The sequence below is a fragment of the Megalopta genalis genome, chromosome 18, assembly GCF_051020955.1.
Source record: "Megalopta genalis isolate 19385.01 chromosome 18, iyMegGena1_principal, whole genome shotgun sequence".
NCBI lineage: Eukaryota > Metazoa > Arthropoda > Insecta > Hymenoptera > Halictidae > Megalopta > Megalopta genalis.
The window spans coordinates 1,794,892-1,815,808 of record NC_135030.1 but is presented as its reverse complement, the minus strand read 5'-3'; the positions used below and the strand labels follow the sequence as shown (position 1 = coordinate 1,815,808).

Sequence of the window (20,917 nt, the reverse complement as noted above, 5' to 3'; positions counted from 1 at the left end):
GATAACTCGTTAACGGTGCCTCGGAGAAAATTTTTGTAAAGGAAAAAGTTGCTTCGAATGGCCCGAGGAACCCGCCACTTTCGGATTGCGAGACATTTTTGGGACATCCTGTATATACAGTATCAGACTCTGCCGTCCAGAGAAATAGCCTCGCGCAGAATTCAGCCGTACCTAAAAGGTTAAAGTTCCACGGTTCACGGCAGCGATAAGACGAACGGATGTAGGTACGTTTACTGTAAAGTATTTTTCGTGACTGCGGCACTCCGGCCGGAACACGGATTACGCTGATGTTCCATTAACCCCTGTGCAACATCCGTTGTCCTGCCGGTAATCAGGCTCCGGCGAACTTGGAGCAATTAATCGTACGACGACCGCATCGATTAAACAGCCGACATCGTCGCTATCGATCGCCGGCTCATTTGTTTCCGGCGGAGATAGGATCCTACGATGAAAGTCAATGCTTATACAGGGTGTTAACCTCAGGGATCGAAAAGGTTCTGACGTTAACTCTCTCGAACTGTTATATACAGGGTGTTGCAAACTGGTTACCTGAATAACACGTTCGTGTCTAATAATAGAAACAAAAAGTTTCGGATAAAAGTTGCTTGTGGTATATGGAGATCGAATCTATTTTTCCTTTTTTAATGGAATGGTATACTTTGTATTCCAGAATTTGTGTCTACGTAAACAATAGAGTAGCATTCGTCTGAAGCATTAGTTTGTAGGAGTTTTTAAGAAATCGAGAGGCATAGTTGCAATCTCGGAAATTCTTAGATAGGTATTCTTAGCAGGAAAATAAACGGAAACAGACATTTTCAAAAGTAAAAACACAATATATGCTTCATTTGGATACTTCAATGGTTAATTCTCTGAATAACTTTTCTTTAAAAATGAACTATTTATCTATATTTCACACTAAGCGTAAAAATGCTCTTATCTCGTCGTCACGAAATTAAGCGTACAGTTAATTAGTTATTAAGAAAACTGAGTTTTGCGAAAGTTTGACGTAAGTCAGACGCAAAAATTAAGATTCAGGAAATATGGAAGAATATTCCAAGTTTAACAACAGGAAAGCTAGTCGAGTCGATGCTCGGGGGTTTAAAAGCAGCGATTGATGCAAAAGATTACGCAACAAAATATTAAAATTACGTTTAAGTTCATTATTTTCTTGTAATATAATATCTGTACGAAATCCATTCTATTAAATTTTCTTCTAAAGAATTACCTGTTGAAATATCCAAACAAGGTATATATTGTGTTTTTACTTTGGAAAATGTCTGTTAGGTAAATACTATGTCTTGAGGTAAATACCGTAAAGTTTTTTTATATATAGGAATCACTATGACATGGGGAAAAATATCTGTGGTTTATGGGGTTTATGGGGAAAAATATCTGAACTGCAAGATACTATCTCACCTATTTATCATTTACGAAATTTTTCATTCAAGCCTTTCTGTGAAAATTGCTTATTACTATGCAAAACATAAATTCTTTTATCTGTGTTCATTTTTCTTCTATTCAACACGTGCTAACTGCCATGAAAATATCGGATCCCATTTTTACCCCTCTGCATATTTTGGAGATTTTAATCAGATCTATGCTGATAACATGAACTAGTAGTATAATATTGCATACGAAGGCATTGTACTGCATAAGTACTGTAAAATACTCTCAAGTATTAAACAAACGGGTTAGGTATTACCAGACTGCGAATTTTCATTGTTGCTACCTTTTTACAAATTCTTTTATAAGTCACAAATTACAAATTCTTTTGAAGTAAAATTAAGAAACGAAGAAATTTAGATGTGTTTCGAGTGAGATAAAATAGACATTGGTGCAACATCTTTCCATAAGAAGAATCTGTAACTAAATGTATTCGTCAAGTTAACCAGCGACTGGCTAATGTGTACGTCCATTACTCACTGTTTCTGCTCGCAATAAGCACAGACGACCGTACAGTATTACAACTGTTCCATCAATCTTGCTACTAGGTGTATGCAAAAGTAATGGCCGTTGCTCTACACAGCGACTATCTCTTCTCGTACTACAATTAGCGTATTGTTCTCCCACAGATATATTACATTGTTCGACACATGATCTAAATTTATAACTATCGGTAAACATTCCTTTCAGCTCTTTTTAAGCTGAATGCGGATCTATAATTTTGTTCTATTTCTCGCGTGTAGTTTTCGAAAAAAAAAATTATATTAATATATTATATTGTATGTTATTATATTATTATATTAATATGTTATATTATATGTTATTATATTGTTATATTAATATATTATATTATATATTATTATATTATTATATTAATATATTATATTATATGTTTTAGTATATTATTATATTAATATATTATATTATATGTTATTATATTATTATATTAATATATTATATTATATGTTATTATATTATTATATTAATATATTATATTATATATTATTATATTATATAAATATATTATATATATTTATTTTAAATATATATATTATTAATATTATATTAGTTAGTTTGCAAGGATTTGGCCAGTTCGAGGGGAATGAATCCGCATGCAGTAGCCAGGTCTCCTTTATTCAACTTCGATTAAATTTCCGTCGACGGGCCACTTTATTTGCCGTCGGGAAACTCGCGACGTATCCTTCTTAACGGTATTCATCGCTCAAGAAACGATGTATCCGAGACCCCTTATCTCGCGGGAGAAGAAGTCACAGTAGTACCTTTCGGCGCGTACGTACATATATATATATCTAGATACATATACATATATATATATACGTATATACAAAAGGCTAGATACGCCGGAAGCTTACAGCTGCCTCGCGGAATTCCGCAGGACTTTCATCGACGTTACAATAACTGCAATATATCCGGCCGTGATGCTGTTCCTTCGCGATACCAGAAGGCGGGTCCGCGGCTTTCGAGAATGAAAAGGAGGGTTGTACGCGACTGGGATGAGGAGAGACAGGAGTCGGATGTTAAGGGTGTGAGGGACTGCTCCGCCGACGATGCTACAACAATGGTCGAATATAAATCTAAATCCCGACCGCCATTCTTCCTGCCCTCCTTGCCAGCCGTCTCTCGCCCTCCCCACGATCTTCGCCCCTATCAATCCCTTCCATTTCTTTCGCCCCTGATCCATTCCACCTGTCTGTTTAGCCCGTCCAACCCCCGGCGCGTCAACTCCTTCCTCCATCTTGCCGTAGTTACGTCGATGTTTGTACTTCTCGAGCTCTCAACTTTTCTGATCCCATAAATTTCTTCGATCAGCTCGCCGCACTCCTGTCACAGAAACGGACAAAAGATTAAGACGGAAAGAAAGAAATTGATGAAATGCACTCGGGGTTGCAAATCTTCTTCGGAACGACGTCTCACGTATAGCAGTCCGCCAGAAGAAGTACGATTCGACTTCGATTCGGCTGAAAATAATATCATTCGTCGATACTGACTTATACAGTGTTTATCAGTCTTAGCAGGTGCGAGTCTCGTTTTTTGATTTTTGATACAAACGTTGATTTGTACGTCATTCAATTCATTTTGTAATATCAGTTGCAGAGGAAAACCGATCCTTCATGTGGAAACGATGGATACAGCGAAGCATTTCTCGGATGTTTCTCGTAGCCTGTTACATTTTAGTCGATCAGAATAGAAACAGTCTTTAACAATTTATCACACGCTGACTTCCAAGCAACTTCTGATCTGCTAACAATAGTTAAGCTAATTCAGCAAACATCTTCTTTGATTACGATTTGTCTCACGATTTGTTCCCTTTCGTTGAGTGTGTATGTTCCGGAATTTTCCCACTCTTTTATGCTCAGTTAAATGAACTTTAATCAACCAAAGGCACACTACACACGGATTTTGATATTTCTATGCTACAATAACGAATTAATACTGTGTAGTATTTCTCGCTAAACTCGTCGTGGTAAACTAATGTCCACCGTTAATAGATTTCAAGAAAGCAGAAACATAAGAACTGCTGCCGCTTGCTTTCGCAGTCGTATATATATAATATATAAATAAATAATATATAAATAATAATAAATAATATATATATATATATATATATATATATATATATATATTAGATTTCAAAGCGAAACAAACGAAACAAAATGAGTAACAGTTATACAATATGCGTGTAACGCAAATGAAAACTCATCGCATTGAATTTAGAACCACTACTTAGCTGCTACAGCATATGAAGTACAATAAATTCTTCCCAATTGTCCTTCAACTTGTAAACAAAAATGGACAATTTCGGTAGAGGAGATACGATTATTCGAGTCTTGCGCTTCGTTTTTACAGTTGTCGACAATCGGCAGCAACTGTGTCAAACAATCGTATCCCCTCTTCCGAAATTGTCCCTTTTTTTACAAGCTGAAGGACAATTGGGGTGAATTTATTGCATCTTCGTGTATGTTAGGTTCAATCGAACTCAAGACAAATTCAATAATATTCAATAATAAAAGGCAGAATACAAAATACAATACAAAATACAAAATATAATAATAAATAATATAAATAGTAATAATATAAATAATACTAATAATAATAACTACTAATAATAATAGTAATAATATAAATAATACTAAAATAGTTTCTTTTAGAACATAATGAGAATATATCGATATTAATGAATACGCCATAAATTAAAAATTGTGAATCATTTCACATGCAAGATTCCCGGAAGTACCATTGCACCCAGAAAACAGTGATCCCATAGATAATTTGAAGTCACTTTTTCCTTAGCGAAAAAGTTGGTCGCCGCTTCGCTAACGAATTATTGGCGAAAAATATGGACCAATTAGAGAGCACGGACGGCTAACGCGATTCCGCGCGATAGTAAGCGCGACGCGTCATTTGCCATGCCAGAATTCGTTCGCAGTACTGATTCTCTGATTGGTTCGTGTTTTTATTTTTTTTTATTTTTAATTAACTCGTTAACGAAGCCGCGGAGAACATTTTCGCTAAGGAGGAAAATTCTTCAAATAACCTCAGGAATCGCCCTTCCAGGTGTAACAGGAGTTCTTAGACACCCTGTAGGGGTGTATCTCTTCATTCTATCAAGGTCGTAGCAACCTATGGTCATGCGTATTAGTAAAGTTTAGCCCGCAGGTATTACAAGAGAAACTTCTGAAAGTTCTCCTATAGTCCTTAATAGTCTTCGATTATCTCTGATAGGCCTTAAAGGTCCCCGTTTGGAGCTTCTCCTAGCTTCTCTCTCTCTCTCTCTCTCTCTCTCTCTCTCTCTCTCTCCCGACTTCCATCTACCCTTTCTTTGTCCTTCGTTTCCTTAATCCTTTCATGAACACAATATGAATTTTCAAGATGACAGCACATTTCAACTGTAGAAATATTTGTTAAAAATATGTAGAAATATTTATTAAATTATAACATTAAATATGTAGAAATATTTATTAAATTATAACATTAAATATGTAGAAATATTTATTAAATTGTAACATTAAATATGTAGAAATATTTATTAAATTATAACATTAAATATGTAGAAATATTTATTGAATTATAACATTAAATATGTAGAAATATTTATTAAATTATAACATTAAATATGTAGAAATATTTATTAAATTATAACACTAAATATGTAGAAATATTTATTAAATTATAACATTAAATATGTAGAAATATTTATTAAATTATAACATTAAATATGTAGAAATATTTATTAAATTATAACATTAAATATGTAGAAATATTTGTTGTAAAAATGGGTAAGAAGCATAGTTCTCAGTGGCCATGAAAGGGTTAACCTTTAAATAGCCAGCATATGATGACTCTAGAAATCACTAATTTTGTAACGTATTTTAGAGAATAATTCCGTTTCCATGAACTCGATCTGTGAGAAGAAATATTTAGGAAACCTAATGCATATATTGTTAGGTTAGGTTATATTGTTAGATTTGCCAATGAGTGGCCACGTCGTAAATAACTTACTGCTAAGTGAAAATAACGCATGAGCAAATAACACTAGCTTCTTGATTAGGCTAAAACTAGCCTATCCGTGAGATGGAGAATTACTTGAATTTTGGTGTTCCTTCGTTCAACAAATAATTTGACATAACCTTGCCAAAAACTTTGTTTTCGAAGCTATCACGCTGACGTTATTTTGCCATAAATACAACAGGAGCAAATATAATGGAAAACATTCAATAAAGAACAGAAAATACAAGAAAAAAAGAAAAAGAAAAATCACAATCCCAAAAATGCTAACCATAAAATAAGGTTATCTAAACAGAAAAATATAATCTGAGATACTCTAATCTAAACTACAGGTATTAAGCTACCCTACCGGAAGACTTTTGCAATTTAAATTCAATCAAGAACAGTAATTAGAAATACATGAAACCTCTAGAAATATCATATCTGAAAATTAAAATATTTTATAATTTCCGCCGGCCTAGCTACGATCAGAGCCAGATAAAATCTCGAGTGTTCCACGTGACATAATGAACCGATTTCTGTAGATATAGTCCGGGAAAAAATGTTATATTTTTAGCGGAGAAATGCCAACAGTTTAAAAGTTACGTATAAAACTAGGTTAAGTTAAGTGGAACAATGAGAGCATCCAGAGACCATACGATGTGTCACCGGATGATCCTCTAAAAATTAAAGTTACTCGAAAGTGTCTGCACCCAAATCCTTCAATTTCCGCGGTGATAGTTCGTTTCTAGAATGTCGAGATAGCAAAGGCTACTTCAAAGGTAGAAAATAGAAAATGACGTTGTAATCAACGTTATTTTAAAATTAATCAAATATTATTTTAAAATTAATCAATAATATTAATATATTATTGATTAAATATACTTACTTTTTGTATTATTTTAATTTATAATTTTATGATAAAAACGACAAGGCCTTTCGGTACTTCTAACAATTAAACAGTTCAAATTTCTGAAATTCTATTACAAAATACTCTTTTACAAAAAAATCATCATATTTTTCGCATAAACAAAGATATATAACCTTGACATAACCTTGATTCTCTAAAAATTAAAGTTACTCGAAAGTATCTGTACCCAAATCCTTCAATTTCCGCGGTGATAGTTCGTTTCTAGAATGTCGAGATAGCAAAGGCTACTTCAAAGGTAGAAAATAAAAAATGACGTTGATTAATATTATTGACTAAATATACTTACTCTTTGTATTATTTTTATCTATAATTTCATGATAAAAACGACAAGGCTTTTCGGTACTTCTAACAATTAAACAGTTCAAATTTCTGAAATTCTATTACAAAATACTCTTTTACAAAAAAATCATCATATTTTTCGCATAAACAAAGATATATAACCTTGACATAAACTTGATTCTCTAAAAATTAAAGTTACTCGAAAGTATCTGCACTCAAATCCTTCAATTTCCGCGGTGATAGTTCGTTTCTAGAATGTCGAGATAGCAAAGGCTACTTCAAAGGTAGAAAATAAAAAATGACGTTGATTAATATTATTGATTAAATATACTTACTCTTTGTATTATTTTTATCTATAATTTCATGATAAAAACGACAAGGCTTTTCGGTACTTCTAACAATTAAACAGTTCAAATTTCTGAAATTCTATTACAAAATACTCTTTTACAAAAAAACCATCATATTTTTCGCATAAACAAAGATCGCGACAAAGGTTTCCTTTCCCGGCGGCACGGAGTATTTCTCATTTTCTAGCAGCTACACACCGATTCCATGAATTCCATGGGACAGGACAGTCTTTGACGATTCGTCCTGTCTTTCTCATTTATTTCCTTCGCAATTATCTCTTTCTCTTCACATTGTAGCGCCATTTCTCCTCGAAACTTCTTCTCCAAGATCTACGCCGACTACTGTCATTCCCTTCCCGTTCCCGGCTCGCATAGTTCACCCGAATGTCGCCTTTCGGCTCCTCTTCCCATCAAGAAGCTCGGCACCCTTCTCCTGGCCCCGCGATCTTCCGTCCCGTTTTCCCATTCATCACCGGCCCCGCTTTCATTTTCTCGCTCTCTTGCACTTTCTCCGGAGAATAAATATTCCTTCGCGGCGACGAGGCGCGCAACCCTTATCAGTATTTACGGCCAGACAATACGTTCCGCGTCGTTTTCACGGCTGATGCATAAGTCGCAGTGGCAGTCTCGCCACCCCTGAGCCCACCTTCGCACCTACGTTGCCTCTAATCCACGTCTAACGGATGATGACCCCCGTGACCGTGGATGGAAACGCGCCGTCACGCGTTTGAAAACGGTATCGATTGTTCGTTCGAGCCGCACAGTTTCGTATATCGGATAATAACTCGAATCATTCCCAGCCCTGGGATACACCGTTGCGTTAATTATTTGAAAAATCTCACCGTAATTGGCTCGCGTTCCAACAAAAGTACATTGCGTACGTAACTTTGATTAATTTGATTGCCTGTTTCGTTTCAGATACTTTAATATAGTGTATCATAGGCAGAGCATTTCATTTTATGAACCATTTATTCGATTCGCATTTTGCGTACATGTCATGCGGTTTTCATTCATTTCAAACAGATTTCAAGTTTAAAGCAGATTTCGAACGTAGCAAATTGATTTCCTGCATCATTTACGGAACGTGGAATTTGTAATCCTCGCTAATTTGTTCGCTCGTTTGTTTCTAGAAATCGATTGGAGAGCAATACCGAACATTGGAACGCTTTGCTGCTATCTTTGCGCGAGCTCATCGAATGGGTGATCAGAAAGGACACTGAACTCACCGGTCTTGGTCCTGTATGCGGCGACGTGGCCGCCTTGCAAAAACAACAGGTGAGTTTTCGTACATGTTGTAAGCACTTTTCGTGCGTTAATCGAGATTCGAACTGTTTGCTGGCGCGGTGGATCGGAAAAGCGCGCGATTTTTTTGGTCAAAAATGACACAAAGTCGCGCATAATATGTACAGGATGTCCTATAATTATGTTAACACCCGGAAAGAAGGGATTCCTGGGGTAATTTGAAGTAACTTTTCTCTTAGAGAAAATGCAATCCGCGGCTTTGTTAATGAAACATCGATGCTCGTCGATACGTTACCTTTTTACGTTACATTTGTAATAATGTCATGTCTACTATTCAATGTAGAATTATTTGAAGGGAAACAAACCAGTGAAATACAATATCCAACGTAATTCTACAAAATGCCGCCTCTTTCGCCTTCGTTAATTTTTCGCTTAACCTTCGGACGCTCTTCTGATAAAAAATTGATCCATTTCTTCCTTCTCGACACAGTGAAATATTCGATGTTACTTCGACTCACGGTGTAAGAAGGAGCGGTGATCACATCGCAAAATTTACTGTGATGCTAAAAGTTTACTTTCATGAGCTCCCGCGAGAGGCGTTAATGTAACATCGATGCTCATCGATACGTTACCTTTTTACGTTACATTTGTATAAGTATAGTGCTACTACGATAGCGTTGCTGTAGAACATGGGCACACACAATACAAACTCTTGCCGATAGTACGAGAATTCACTAGAGCACCTGGCGGACTGTATCAGAAGTAAACCTTTAAATTGCAGGAGTGGGGATGACGTGGGTCCGCCTCTCTTTCTTACGCCGTACTCTGGTCGCGACAAATTCCGAACAAACAGAAGTAAAATGTTATCCAAAAGTATTTTATGTAACTATTCCTAAAAAGCGCGGGACGATTAATTCTATCACGAACAATTCACTGGATACAGGCTGTCCCAAAATTATTATACAAGCGGGAAGTGATAGGTTCATGAGGTCATTTGAAGTAGCTTTTTCCTTAGAGAAAATGCAATCCGCGGCTTTGTTTACCAGTTATTAACGAAAAACACTGACCAATGAGAGGCGGCCGAGCCAATGAGCGGAACTGAGCTTCGACCGCTCGTTGACTTGGCCGCTTTGCACCAGCTGATCTCGCCTCTCATTGGTCACTGTTTTTCGTTAATAACTCGTAAACAAAGCCACAGCTCGCATTTTCTCTAAGGAAAAAGTTACTTTAAATTACCTCAGGAATCCCTCCTTTCCGGGTGTTAACATAACTATGGGGCACCCTGTATAATATATATGATAATAAACCATGGAAACGAAAATGGAACACGAACGCAGGAAAAGAGTTCACTGAAAACACTCCTACACCGTCGGGCAATACATAGAAAATATTACAAAACAGCAAATTAAATTAATTAAATAATGTACTATGCCTAAATAATGTACTATATATTATAATGTAATATACTATGTAATATTTCGGGTGCATAAAATGCACTAAATCGTATCACATGGAAATACTTTTAGTTGTTGCAAAAGCTATTTCGGAGTTAAAACGGCTTCGAGGACGAAGGATCGAAAAACTTGGAGAACACTGTTAAATGATTTTCAATTCATTACACATTTCAAGGAACGAAACAATCTCTCACTTCACTTCGGTTTATTTCATTAAATAATGTACTATACCTGCCAAGCTGTGCTTGCAGAAAATGTCACAATTAGAAATGTTGTGTCACATTCGAAAATAATTTTCACCATTGTAACTGTTGTATGAGTCACGAGACTCAATTTCGAGTGCATAAAATGCACTAAATCGTATCAAGAGCTATTTCGTAATTAAAACGGCTTCGAGGACGAAGGATTGAAAAACTTGGAGAACACTGTTAAATGATTCTCAGTTCATTATCAGTTCGAAATCGAACAGTTTTATCTTGCACAAAATCTAAATATAACAATCACGGTCCCCAGTGTAAAACGACGCTTTGGAAAGCCGAAAACGAAGCAAAATAAAAGTATCCTCGGCGTTGAGAGATCTCCAGACTCCATTGAGCCCGTTGAAATCCGGCTCGCAAAACCGCTCAAGAATCGGTGCTCCGACCATTAAGTAATCTTGGTATCCGTGCAGGCCTGCGCAATCTTGCCCGAGGCAAATAGGCTCGTGTACCTAGCAGCGTTCCATGTAACCTACTGCAATGGACTGGATTACACGAAAATGACGCAATTAGGTGTGCATCGTGTGTGCGTGGACACCGAGGGGCACGCGTCGACGATAGCTGGAGGGGCTCGGAGAAGAGGTTTCGGCTGAGCAGCAACCCTCGCCGGCCCAGTTTCCACGCACAAAGACGGACTAGTTCGGAGTAATCCAGATTAGAACGCGCATGTTACTAGCTACAGCTCTCGCGCGCTTATGCGCCGACCCCTGCGAGTGTACAGCCATGATAAGGTGCATGTAACGCGATCCCGATCACGGATGTCATCGACAGGCGACACCTGCGCCGGCACTTATCGCGAGCCACGCTCGTCGATCCGCCGCGGCGCCGGCCATTATTAATCGGGGATAGGAGTTTTTCACTGTTCTTAGAAACGGATCCTCGTTTTTCGGCAGCTCGCTGCCGCCGCGGCCCGTTTAACCGGGTCAGCTGATCACGTGCGCGAATAAATAAACTCGAGCCGCGACAGTATCGATCACCCTCCCGTGAACGAGGCACTGCTAATTACCCGGGACTGGAAAATAAGTCGGAATATGGGTCGGCTCGCAGGCTGGATTCGAAGGAATTCGGGGTGTGAGTTCGAAATCGGGGATTTGGGGCGAAAGCCGATCGATCGGGCCGTCGCGTTTCGAACTGTTGCTATCTGAACATTGTGTGTTTTTGCGGCGCGCTCGGCCGACCGGAAGAATTCAAATTCGAGAGCTATGATGTCTGGATAAATTCACAATTAATCGGGTTGGTTCGATAGTACAGAGAAACTGTGAGCAATCATTTCGTAGCTTTCGGTGAAATATGCCGTAGCAGTGCCTCTTATTAGCGAAGTTAGCTGTTGCAATGTATTCGAAAGGTGTGTAAATTACTGTGATTATATTTTAGATGTTCGACTTTCTTCATATTTTGTTTAAATACGACAGTTTTATAAGATAAAAAATAAATATATATATATATATATATATATATATATATATATATATATATATAAATATATGTAAAATAAATTTAATAGAAAATATCACAGGTCACCTGAAAATAGTTCAGGTCAGCTGAATAACTCGCTTGTTTTTTAAGATAGGAGAGAATGCATTAGACCAAACTTACTTGGTATCGGGGGGCTCATAATCTGGTATTAACCATTTTTCTGTAGGTGGAGGCGTCAAGGAGATACGAAGGCCAATTCTGTTTTTTTAAATAGAACAGTAAGTTTTTTTACTTACGTTCTGATAGAGTGTTTCGAGACGAATACAACGAACTATTATGAAGGTCATTCAAGGTCACCGAAAGTCAACTGCAAGAGAAAATAAATTGTCTCGGAGTACTTTTCGAATACTTGTGTATCACGTGTGTGTATTACGTGACACGGGTCACAAAAGATAAACGAACATTCAATCGCATTGTACGCTTATCTGTATCCTCAAACATTATTGGTAATTTTAAATGATCTGTTTTAGAAAATAATTTGAAGAAAAATTCAGAGATTCATACATTTCAGCGAAGGATTAGAAATGTCGTAAATATTTCTGGACTTTTCGTACTAAATGTCATATGGTCATAGTGTTGCGGTCGTTGCATCGGACTTGATCTTAGCCTTTACATTATGACGATAAAAATTGCACACAAGTAAATAGATGACAGTATTTTTCGATTAGATTTCTAAACAAATTCGTGCGATTATTTGCCATTTTACTGTATCTTAGCTTTGCTTTCCTGTGTCACTTTGCAAACAAGCTGTATATAAAACTATCTGTTCGTCTAACAGCAAGTAATTTTTCAAGTCTCCATATATCGGATCGTTCGTCTAGATTCGAGAAGAAAACGCAAGCGATTTGCACGTGTGTAATTTAGAATTACCGTATAGAGCAGTTTCTATACGTACACGCGCGCGACCCGAGCAAAAGGTAGGAATAATTCTGTACACGGAGAGAACGAGCGCAATTCAATTTTTATCTGGACGATGTTGACGATAAAACATAATGTATTCGGCACGATAGCAGTTAGTTCGGGCCGATGTACACGAGCAGCAAATAAAACTGGGCAAAAAGGTCGTCGCGTACAGGTGTTTCGAACAATAAGCGAGTTTCGGGGTTTACGTGATGTGCCAATGTCGCATCTGCGATGCATGAAATTCAAATATCGTTCTTTAAAGGTTGTGTGTAGCGTCCTTGTCGGTTCTTTTGCCCGGTGCCACTAGAAATGCTTTTGCTTGGCCATCGTCGTCGTCGTCGTCGTCGTCGTCGTCGTCGCCGACGTCGTCGTCGTTGCTGTAGTCGTAGTCGTTGTTGTTCGCGACGTGACAACATGCAGCTGCAACACGTGCACGTTATATCCGTACTCAGCCGCTCCGAATGAGAACAGTACTCAAGCAGCGGCATTACTGCACAGGAAAATCTCATTCCGCTGTATTTAGATATAATTGTTTACCGGCTTCTCGGCGAGATGGTAACTCGAGCCCATTCGTTTATCGGATCCTCTACGATTTTGTTTCGATTCCATTGTACCGGCGATTTCGTGCGCCATATAATTCTCCGACGCTTTACCGCTTTTCCAGCCATTCGATACGTCAAAGTATACGGTCACATAGCGTTCTCCCGTATAACGAATTACCATAAATTAGATTCTTGCATTTACTATTTCCATTTCCAAACGCTTTCTCCGTTTCTTGAAGAATATAAAATGTAGAACTTTGAAAGGACCATATAATATACATGGCGTTTAACATAATAAAGTTATTATAACGTAATAATAATTATTATTATTATAACATAATAAAGTTTTAAAGTTTTGCAGTTACATTAAATCAACGCTATTTTTGAGAAAATTTTACAAAGTCATCTATTTACGTGTCCAGTATTAATAAAATATTAATAAAGTATCACAATAAAGTATTAATAAAATACTGATCAAAATTCAAGCAAAAGCGTAAATCTGCCTGCCCTAGGAAGTCAGAACGGAGAAAATCTGTTATGTTCTAAGGTTAACTTGAGCGTACGCGATAAATGAACATAAACAATATCTATGTACGTTTCGCCACCCACGTGTCTCCCAGCGATAGAACAGCGAGGGAGGTTGGAGGGCCCCGAAAAAATTGCGAAACCGTCAGATAACCAAGAACTGATGAGTTTTGTAATCTGTAAAATATTTCACGGCGGGGGGCGGACGCATAATTTTCAGTCACAAACTAACGCCGGCCGGCTAGGAAACCCAAGAGAGACGCAAATGTACCCGACTAATGACCGTACCAGGAGTTAATCCAACAGAACTCCGCGACGGTATAGCAGTTGAACAATATAGTGGTCCGCGTAATGCCGGAATTCTCGGGAATGGCTACGCGAACGGCGTTCTAATACAAGTGCGAATAGTTGTAAGTAAACGGGCGACACTGCGTAATCATTTATACGAATTATGGGACGGGACTTGCCACGGCGATGGTTTAAGATTATCTCGACTGGGGAATATTATTTATCAACTGACCCGGTAAATTGCGGCCTCCGCAGACATAGGAGTAGGGTAGTTGAGCCGGTTACTGTGGGGTGACCGATTGCTATGCCTTTCATTTGTTTTCGGGGATAATTAACTTTATATTTAACTTTATCTTGTTCTTTTATTTTATTTACTTTCGAATGGAAATATGTGATGTACCTTGTTCGATGAACATGAAGTTAATTATGAACGAAAACGAACCGAAAGCATAGGCATTGGTTACTCCACAGAAAAAAAATAGTGAAAGTTTCTAGAAAAAAATATGCAAGGTGTTACATCGATCTTTGAGAGAGGTGCTATGAAAGGGATAATATAATGGAACTCTATTGCATTCGACGAGAGACGAAAGGTTCATATAACCGGGTAGGCTCATATAATAATTTGGATGCAGCAAATTTTATCTTCTTAATGCAGAATAAATAATCTTATGCAGAATTTATCTAATAAATAATCGTATGCAGAAAATTATTTACCGAGTATTATCAAAATGGAAAAGTGGCCTTATGATTCTTTTTTTGCTTCAAAGTCAGCATCATTTTTGTAACAAGGAACGTTTCTGACCCGTAAAATCCCAATTTATGAAACATTGTACATAATGATCGTAAGTTATTCGTAATTTAACGTATTGACTGCGAAGGCTTTTTTGAAGAAATCTGTTCTAGACGCGAACATAAATAAATAAATATATATATTTAAATAAATACAGAATAATAGGTGAAAAATAATAAATAAATCCTTTCTTTCGTTAGTAATGAACCTTTAACAGATGCATCATGCTGGGCATCTATCATGAGATGACTCGTTTTTGACAGTCAACGCGTAGAATGTGAAAATATTGTTTCCTGCTTGATTTTTGCTTTGATTTTTCCTGCTTTGAGCAGTCCTTATTAATCTTTTACAGCGTTTTTTGCTGTTTTTTCAGTATTTTTGGCGATTGTTTAGCTTCATTTTTAATTCAAGAGAACTTGATATAAGATACGGTGATTCCCTTTCTGTCATTCGAAGAGAATAATTTGTAAGCTTTTCGCCAGTGCATTTTCAATTTATCGCGCGATTATGATGATTTAAACATTTTTACTCACTTATTCGTCCATTTAGATTAATATGAGCCGAAAAAATGCACCTTGCGTCGATTCCAAGATGCAATTTTGTGTCAAGCTCAAGTATCATTTCGACCAATTCTGACGAAATTTTGTGGCTTTTCGCGTTTTGAAGACGTTTGACTTAGACAATGTTGCAAATTTCGATCGAATTTAACAAGAACTATTGCTTTCAGTTGATTTCTCTGTTAGAACAGTCGTTTTAACATTTTCTACAGCGTGTTTTCTCGTTGTTTGCTGATTTGTAATTTTTCTGGCGATTGCAGATGTGTTAAGTCGGAATTTAAAAGTCTACAGAAAAATAAATACATGTATTATTTATATATATAAATAATATATATAATATAATATATTATAATAATATAATATATCAGAGAAATCAACTGAAAGCAATAGTTCTTGTTAAATTCGATCGAAATTTACAACATATATATATATATAATATAATAAATATAAATATATATACATATTTATTTATTTATTTTCTATTATATTAATATCTGTTCTGTTTAAAGCGCTGTCATAGCAACCGATATTGTCTCAAGACGTATCGCCCGAAAAATCGAGAACGTTTGAAGCCTCCGGGGTTTAACAGACGACAATACGAAACACGGTATTTGCTATGCAGCTGAACATCGTGTAATGTGTACCACTCAATATGCAATAGGTATGCATCGTATATCATGTAATGTGCATCATATGCTCCATGCATTATGTAAAGTGCTCTGTACGACATGCAGTACCGCGATGCGTTCGGTGTATTATGCACTATCTATAAGACATCATGCACTCTGCAGAAGAAAACATCTGTTCTGTGCTCTACACCGAGATATTGGTATGCGTTTCGCGATGTCCAAATTACACGATGTACACCACGCATTACGGAACACGCCTTCTGTGCGCGCGTCATGCACTATCATCGTACATTATAAACATTCTGTACATTCGATACACATATCGCGCTTCATGTAATATACATCAAGCATACGCGTTATATAATATATGCGGTCTACACCTCATCATACTTTGCGTGTGTATGGGTGCAAACTCCGTACACCATTCACTCTCCATTATGTATAACATACACATGCATACATTATGAGCATACACAATATAATTTTGTAATGTATGTATTCTACGCGTCGTGCGCCATACACCGTATATACGTACTCGGCATTAAGCTTAATACAGTATGAATTTTACAATCTGTATTATCCTGCACGGTGCACCTTGCACCGTGCACCGTGCACCTACCCTTCTGCCATTCTACTCTACATATTCATTTTACCGGGAAAATATTTATTCACATAATTGCAACCTGTCTATCTATTACAAAGTACACACCGCACACCAGGCTATCAACAAATTTACATTTGTTCATCGAAATTTCTCAGTCTTTGCTCGGCGTTCAGTGTGTTCTAGCAATTACACGGGAACGGATTTTCTGCATTTTATGACATTTGTAATCACAGAATCCTGTATTATCATTCGCATGAAGGAAATGAATTTCCGTGGAGAATAAAATAAAAAACAGCGCGCCTTAACCCTCTATGGGCCGAGTTTTCTCTTAAATATGAAAAAATTTGTGCAACGGAAAATCTGTTACTATAAACCTATATATGCTAGTTAAAAAAAATATTTAACGGTTTAAACAACTTTATTACAATTAATTCAATTTGTAACTTTGAGGTAACAACGGCTCACAATGTTTCCACTTCTGTGCATAAGTGCTTAAGCGTGAAATTCCATAAAACAGTTTCAATTTGGCGTTAAACATCGATGTACGTTGCATTTGGAACTGGTTGTCGAATAGTTTTTTGTGGTCCTGGATTTTCCACATCCGATGATAATTCGGTACTAAATTCATCGTCGCTGTCGATAATATTTACGCGTCGTCTGGTAAATGCTACTGGACGATCTTCGTCGGACTCAGAATCTAATAAAGAATCTTCGGATCTGTTACCGCTAATGCGTCTAATTCTAATTCCTCCTTTATTTTTATACGATTTTGTATCCATATTTTGGATATTTGATATATAAATTTGAAAATAGAAGAAAGCACAACTATTATTCTAAATACACTCGAATTCACCACAATTTCCCAATGTAACCTGAAAGTTACAAAACTGTATCATATACAAATGGTAACAAAATGATTATTGAAAAGCGAATAAATAAATTGTTAGTGATACACGAACTCAGAGCTATTATATACGCTTTTTTCTATTTAGTAAACACCGACAAAAGCACAAATAATCTCAATTGCACAAGATGGTCCCTTTGGTTTCTATCTGCAGACAACTTGCAAGGTATTTATTTTGACAGTTCAGGTTGATGGTGCAGCCAACCGTCGTCAATATTGTTATCGGTTATTTCAGAGGCATTATATAATTAAGACGTATATTTATATAAAAAAAGACTAAATTATAAGACTAAATTATATAAAAAAGACTAAAACTATTTGGTAAAACGTGGATATATTAGCTTGCGACTTGAAAGTCACACGGGCCCATAGAGGGTTAATTCGACGCGCGACTAGTGTGAGCGAATGATCGATAACAAGTTGCGTTCGCGAAATTATATCGAAGCGGATCAATGATTGAAAACCGGCGTTTCCAGCGGTAAACAGTGAACCGTCGAGAGCGGCGCAAAGAACTTCCCCGGGAACGCGATCTTCCCGTTCCGATCCGCGTTCACCTAATTTCCAATAATTCGCGAAGCGCCGGCAATTAAAGTGAATTCCAATTTCCAGGAACGGCCACGTCAGGGGGGGAACACCGAGTCGTTGTTCCGGGCGATCGAGAGGGCTCGTTGAAATCTATTTCGCCCGGGATAATAATCGTCGTTCCCTGCTAATTTCTCGTTTCGTTCGACGCGATACACACCTCCTTTTTTCCCGTTCCTGTATCGCACGGTCGATTCATTTCCCGTTAAAGCCGCGCTCCGGAGGGTAACGCCGGGCTGTTCGGTCCCGCTGCAACGACCCGTTTACGGCGAACGCGCGTTTTACGTATGCAACGTTCGCGCGAGCCGTTTCGATCTCGCGCGCGAATATGGCGGCCGAAGCGAGTTCGCGATTTGGTGGGTGCCACGGCGCCCGGAGTATCGATTTATCATCTCGTGCAATCTCGCGACCGGCTCAACTTCCCGGCAACAATTCGCTGCGTGCCGGGCTATCCTGCGTACTGCAACAATTTCGCGCACCTAACGCACCTATTTTTCTGGGACCGATCGATGCACTTTCAATATCGAACGGATTTACGCTCGGGGACAGTATTCTCGCTGTAACTGGCGAGACAAATTTCTATCCGTAACCTGGTTAAACTTTAGACACCGTTAAACGTGTTAAATACGAAGTCGGTGATGTGTCGAGTGTTTTGTCCGTACGTTCGATTAGTCGCCTAACGTACATGCGCGACCGAACTATTGTACGCTCGATTCGCGCTTCCTACGGCAAATTAATGACGTGGAAGGGTCTCTAGTGGTCTTAGAGAACTTTATTTTTTGTGTTGTACTCTCTGCGAGCGCTGGTGGAAGAATGCTCTTCCAACGCTGGAAAGTCGTGGAAGAGCACCCGTGGATGGAGGTAGATTGTTTATTATTGGTCGAGGCACGAATCACCCCTTGGAGGGGGGTGTCTGCCTTGACCCTTGTTGGGGCCTGAGAGGGTTTCCCCAATGGTGGGACCTTCTTATGGCCCTTGTCTCTGGACGCAACATCGAGCATTGGCGAGATTTGCCATAATGCAAGCGAAGCGAAAAAAGATTGCAATTTCTCCAACGTTTTGTTCTTATTTTGTAAGTAATTACGATTATAATTACTTGTGCGTTCAAATCCAAAATTTTAGTCGCTTGTTACACAAGAAATTATGATCATGTATTTGGTTTGGCAACTAAGTAATTGCCGATTTGTTCAATGAAATGAAAAATTTGTTTTTACTTGGAACGAAGTTTATAATCTGTAATGTATTTTCCATTTTGCTCGTTATGACCTTTTGCCGTCTCTCTGACAACTTGAAAATTCCACGCTCGTAGAAAGTCTGATCCTTTTCGCGAGCATAGATAATGACGTTAGAGGCGAAAAGGATTGATCCTTTATTGAATATTTCTCATAGAGGAAACATATTTTCCGCGTAGAATTATTATATGTTGAATTGTGTCGAATTATGTTGAAAAGATAGATTCGATCAGATTAGGAATTCGATGTAATAAGGAAGTAGCACATTGCACTCGAATGGTGACACTGCTGCGCCAATAATAAATAATAATAAATTAAAACAATATTTACATTACAAGAGGCATTTGTATTTAATAAATCGTTACATACATAAACAAGATTTTATATCATGTTCTGTTCTTGGTTATACTTATGTTATGTTAAATTTTACTAAACGTCAAATTCTTCATAAAAATAAGAATTTTTAGAGACGCTCTCAGTACTCGCAGTACTTGTAAGAATTTATTAAATTTTTTCATGCCGAGTAATTTTACGAATTACGATACAATAAAACGGAATGCGCCATATAAGAACGTGAATGCCTTTCGGAAAGAAAGTAATGTTCGTGTCGAACGCGGTTAATCGTAGTTGACAGACGGGGATAGTGGCGTCTATGCAGTTGACCTGTTTCTTCCCTCATCTTTACGTCCCGATTAACAGCGAAATAAAACAATGTAGACGCGTTCTTTAACCATTAGACTGTCGGCATGATGTCATACGGTGTCACTAACATTTCAGAGAAAAAATATTTAGGGCACCTAATATGTTGTTAGATGGTGTAGACCCGGGGTGTCAAACTCAAAAGCTAACTTGGGCTAAATAAACAATGCTTAACTTTAGGTGGGCCGCAAAAAAAAAATCAATGTTCATAGAAACAAATATTTGTATTTTGACTAGTACATTGTAATAAACATATATAAAGTTAAATGATTGTTTACGTCCTGATACTTGACATCTCTTCTCTGATACTATCTTCCCTATTTCGGGAGAAATTTGATTGGCCGAGACTACTTTCAAAATTTCGAATTCACATTTCTATTTTATTTTTACTTTGCGTCGGATATATTGACTGGGCCGCAAAAATGTTCATCTCGGGCCGCGAGTTTGACACCCCTGGTGTAGACGTATTTATGCCATAAATAATCATTCTCGCTAAATATTTCCTCTGAAAAAGTCGAGTCAGATGAAAGAGAACAATTTATTTCACAAAATACGATATAATATTAGTGACTCCATACGGCAACTTATTAGCAGTCTATAGGTTAACTTTCGCATAACGGGCCATAGTGGCCGATGGCCGGGTCTCGCATGACGCATAGTAGCATTTGTAGCATTTCGTTTCCATTGATTCATTTACTTTTGAATTATTGCTAATATTTCCATAATA

At 37.5% G+C, this 20,917-nt stretch overlaps 1 protein-coding gene across 6 annotated transcripts in view; it reads left to right on the top strand.

Moving 5' to 3' along the window:
• LOC117228487 (dystrophin) overlaps positions 1–20,917 on the top strand; it is a 654,106-nt gene that overhangs the window by 449,750 nt on the left and 183,439 nt on the right. For all 6 annotated transcript variants that reach the window (XM_076527279.1, XM_076527278.1, XM_076527282.1 and 3 more), the window contains one exon: positions 8,637–8,781. In XM_076527279.1, coding sequence (XP_076383394.1) covers positions 8,637–8,781 — 145 coding nt within the window. The remainder of the gene's footprint in view (positions 1–8,636; positions 8,782–20,917) is intronic.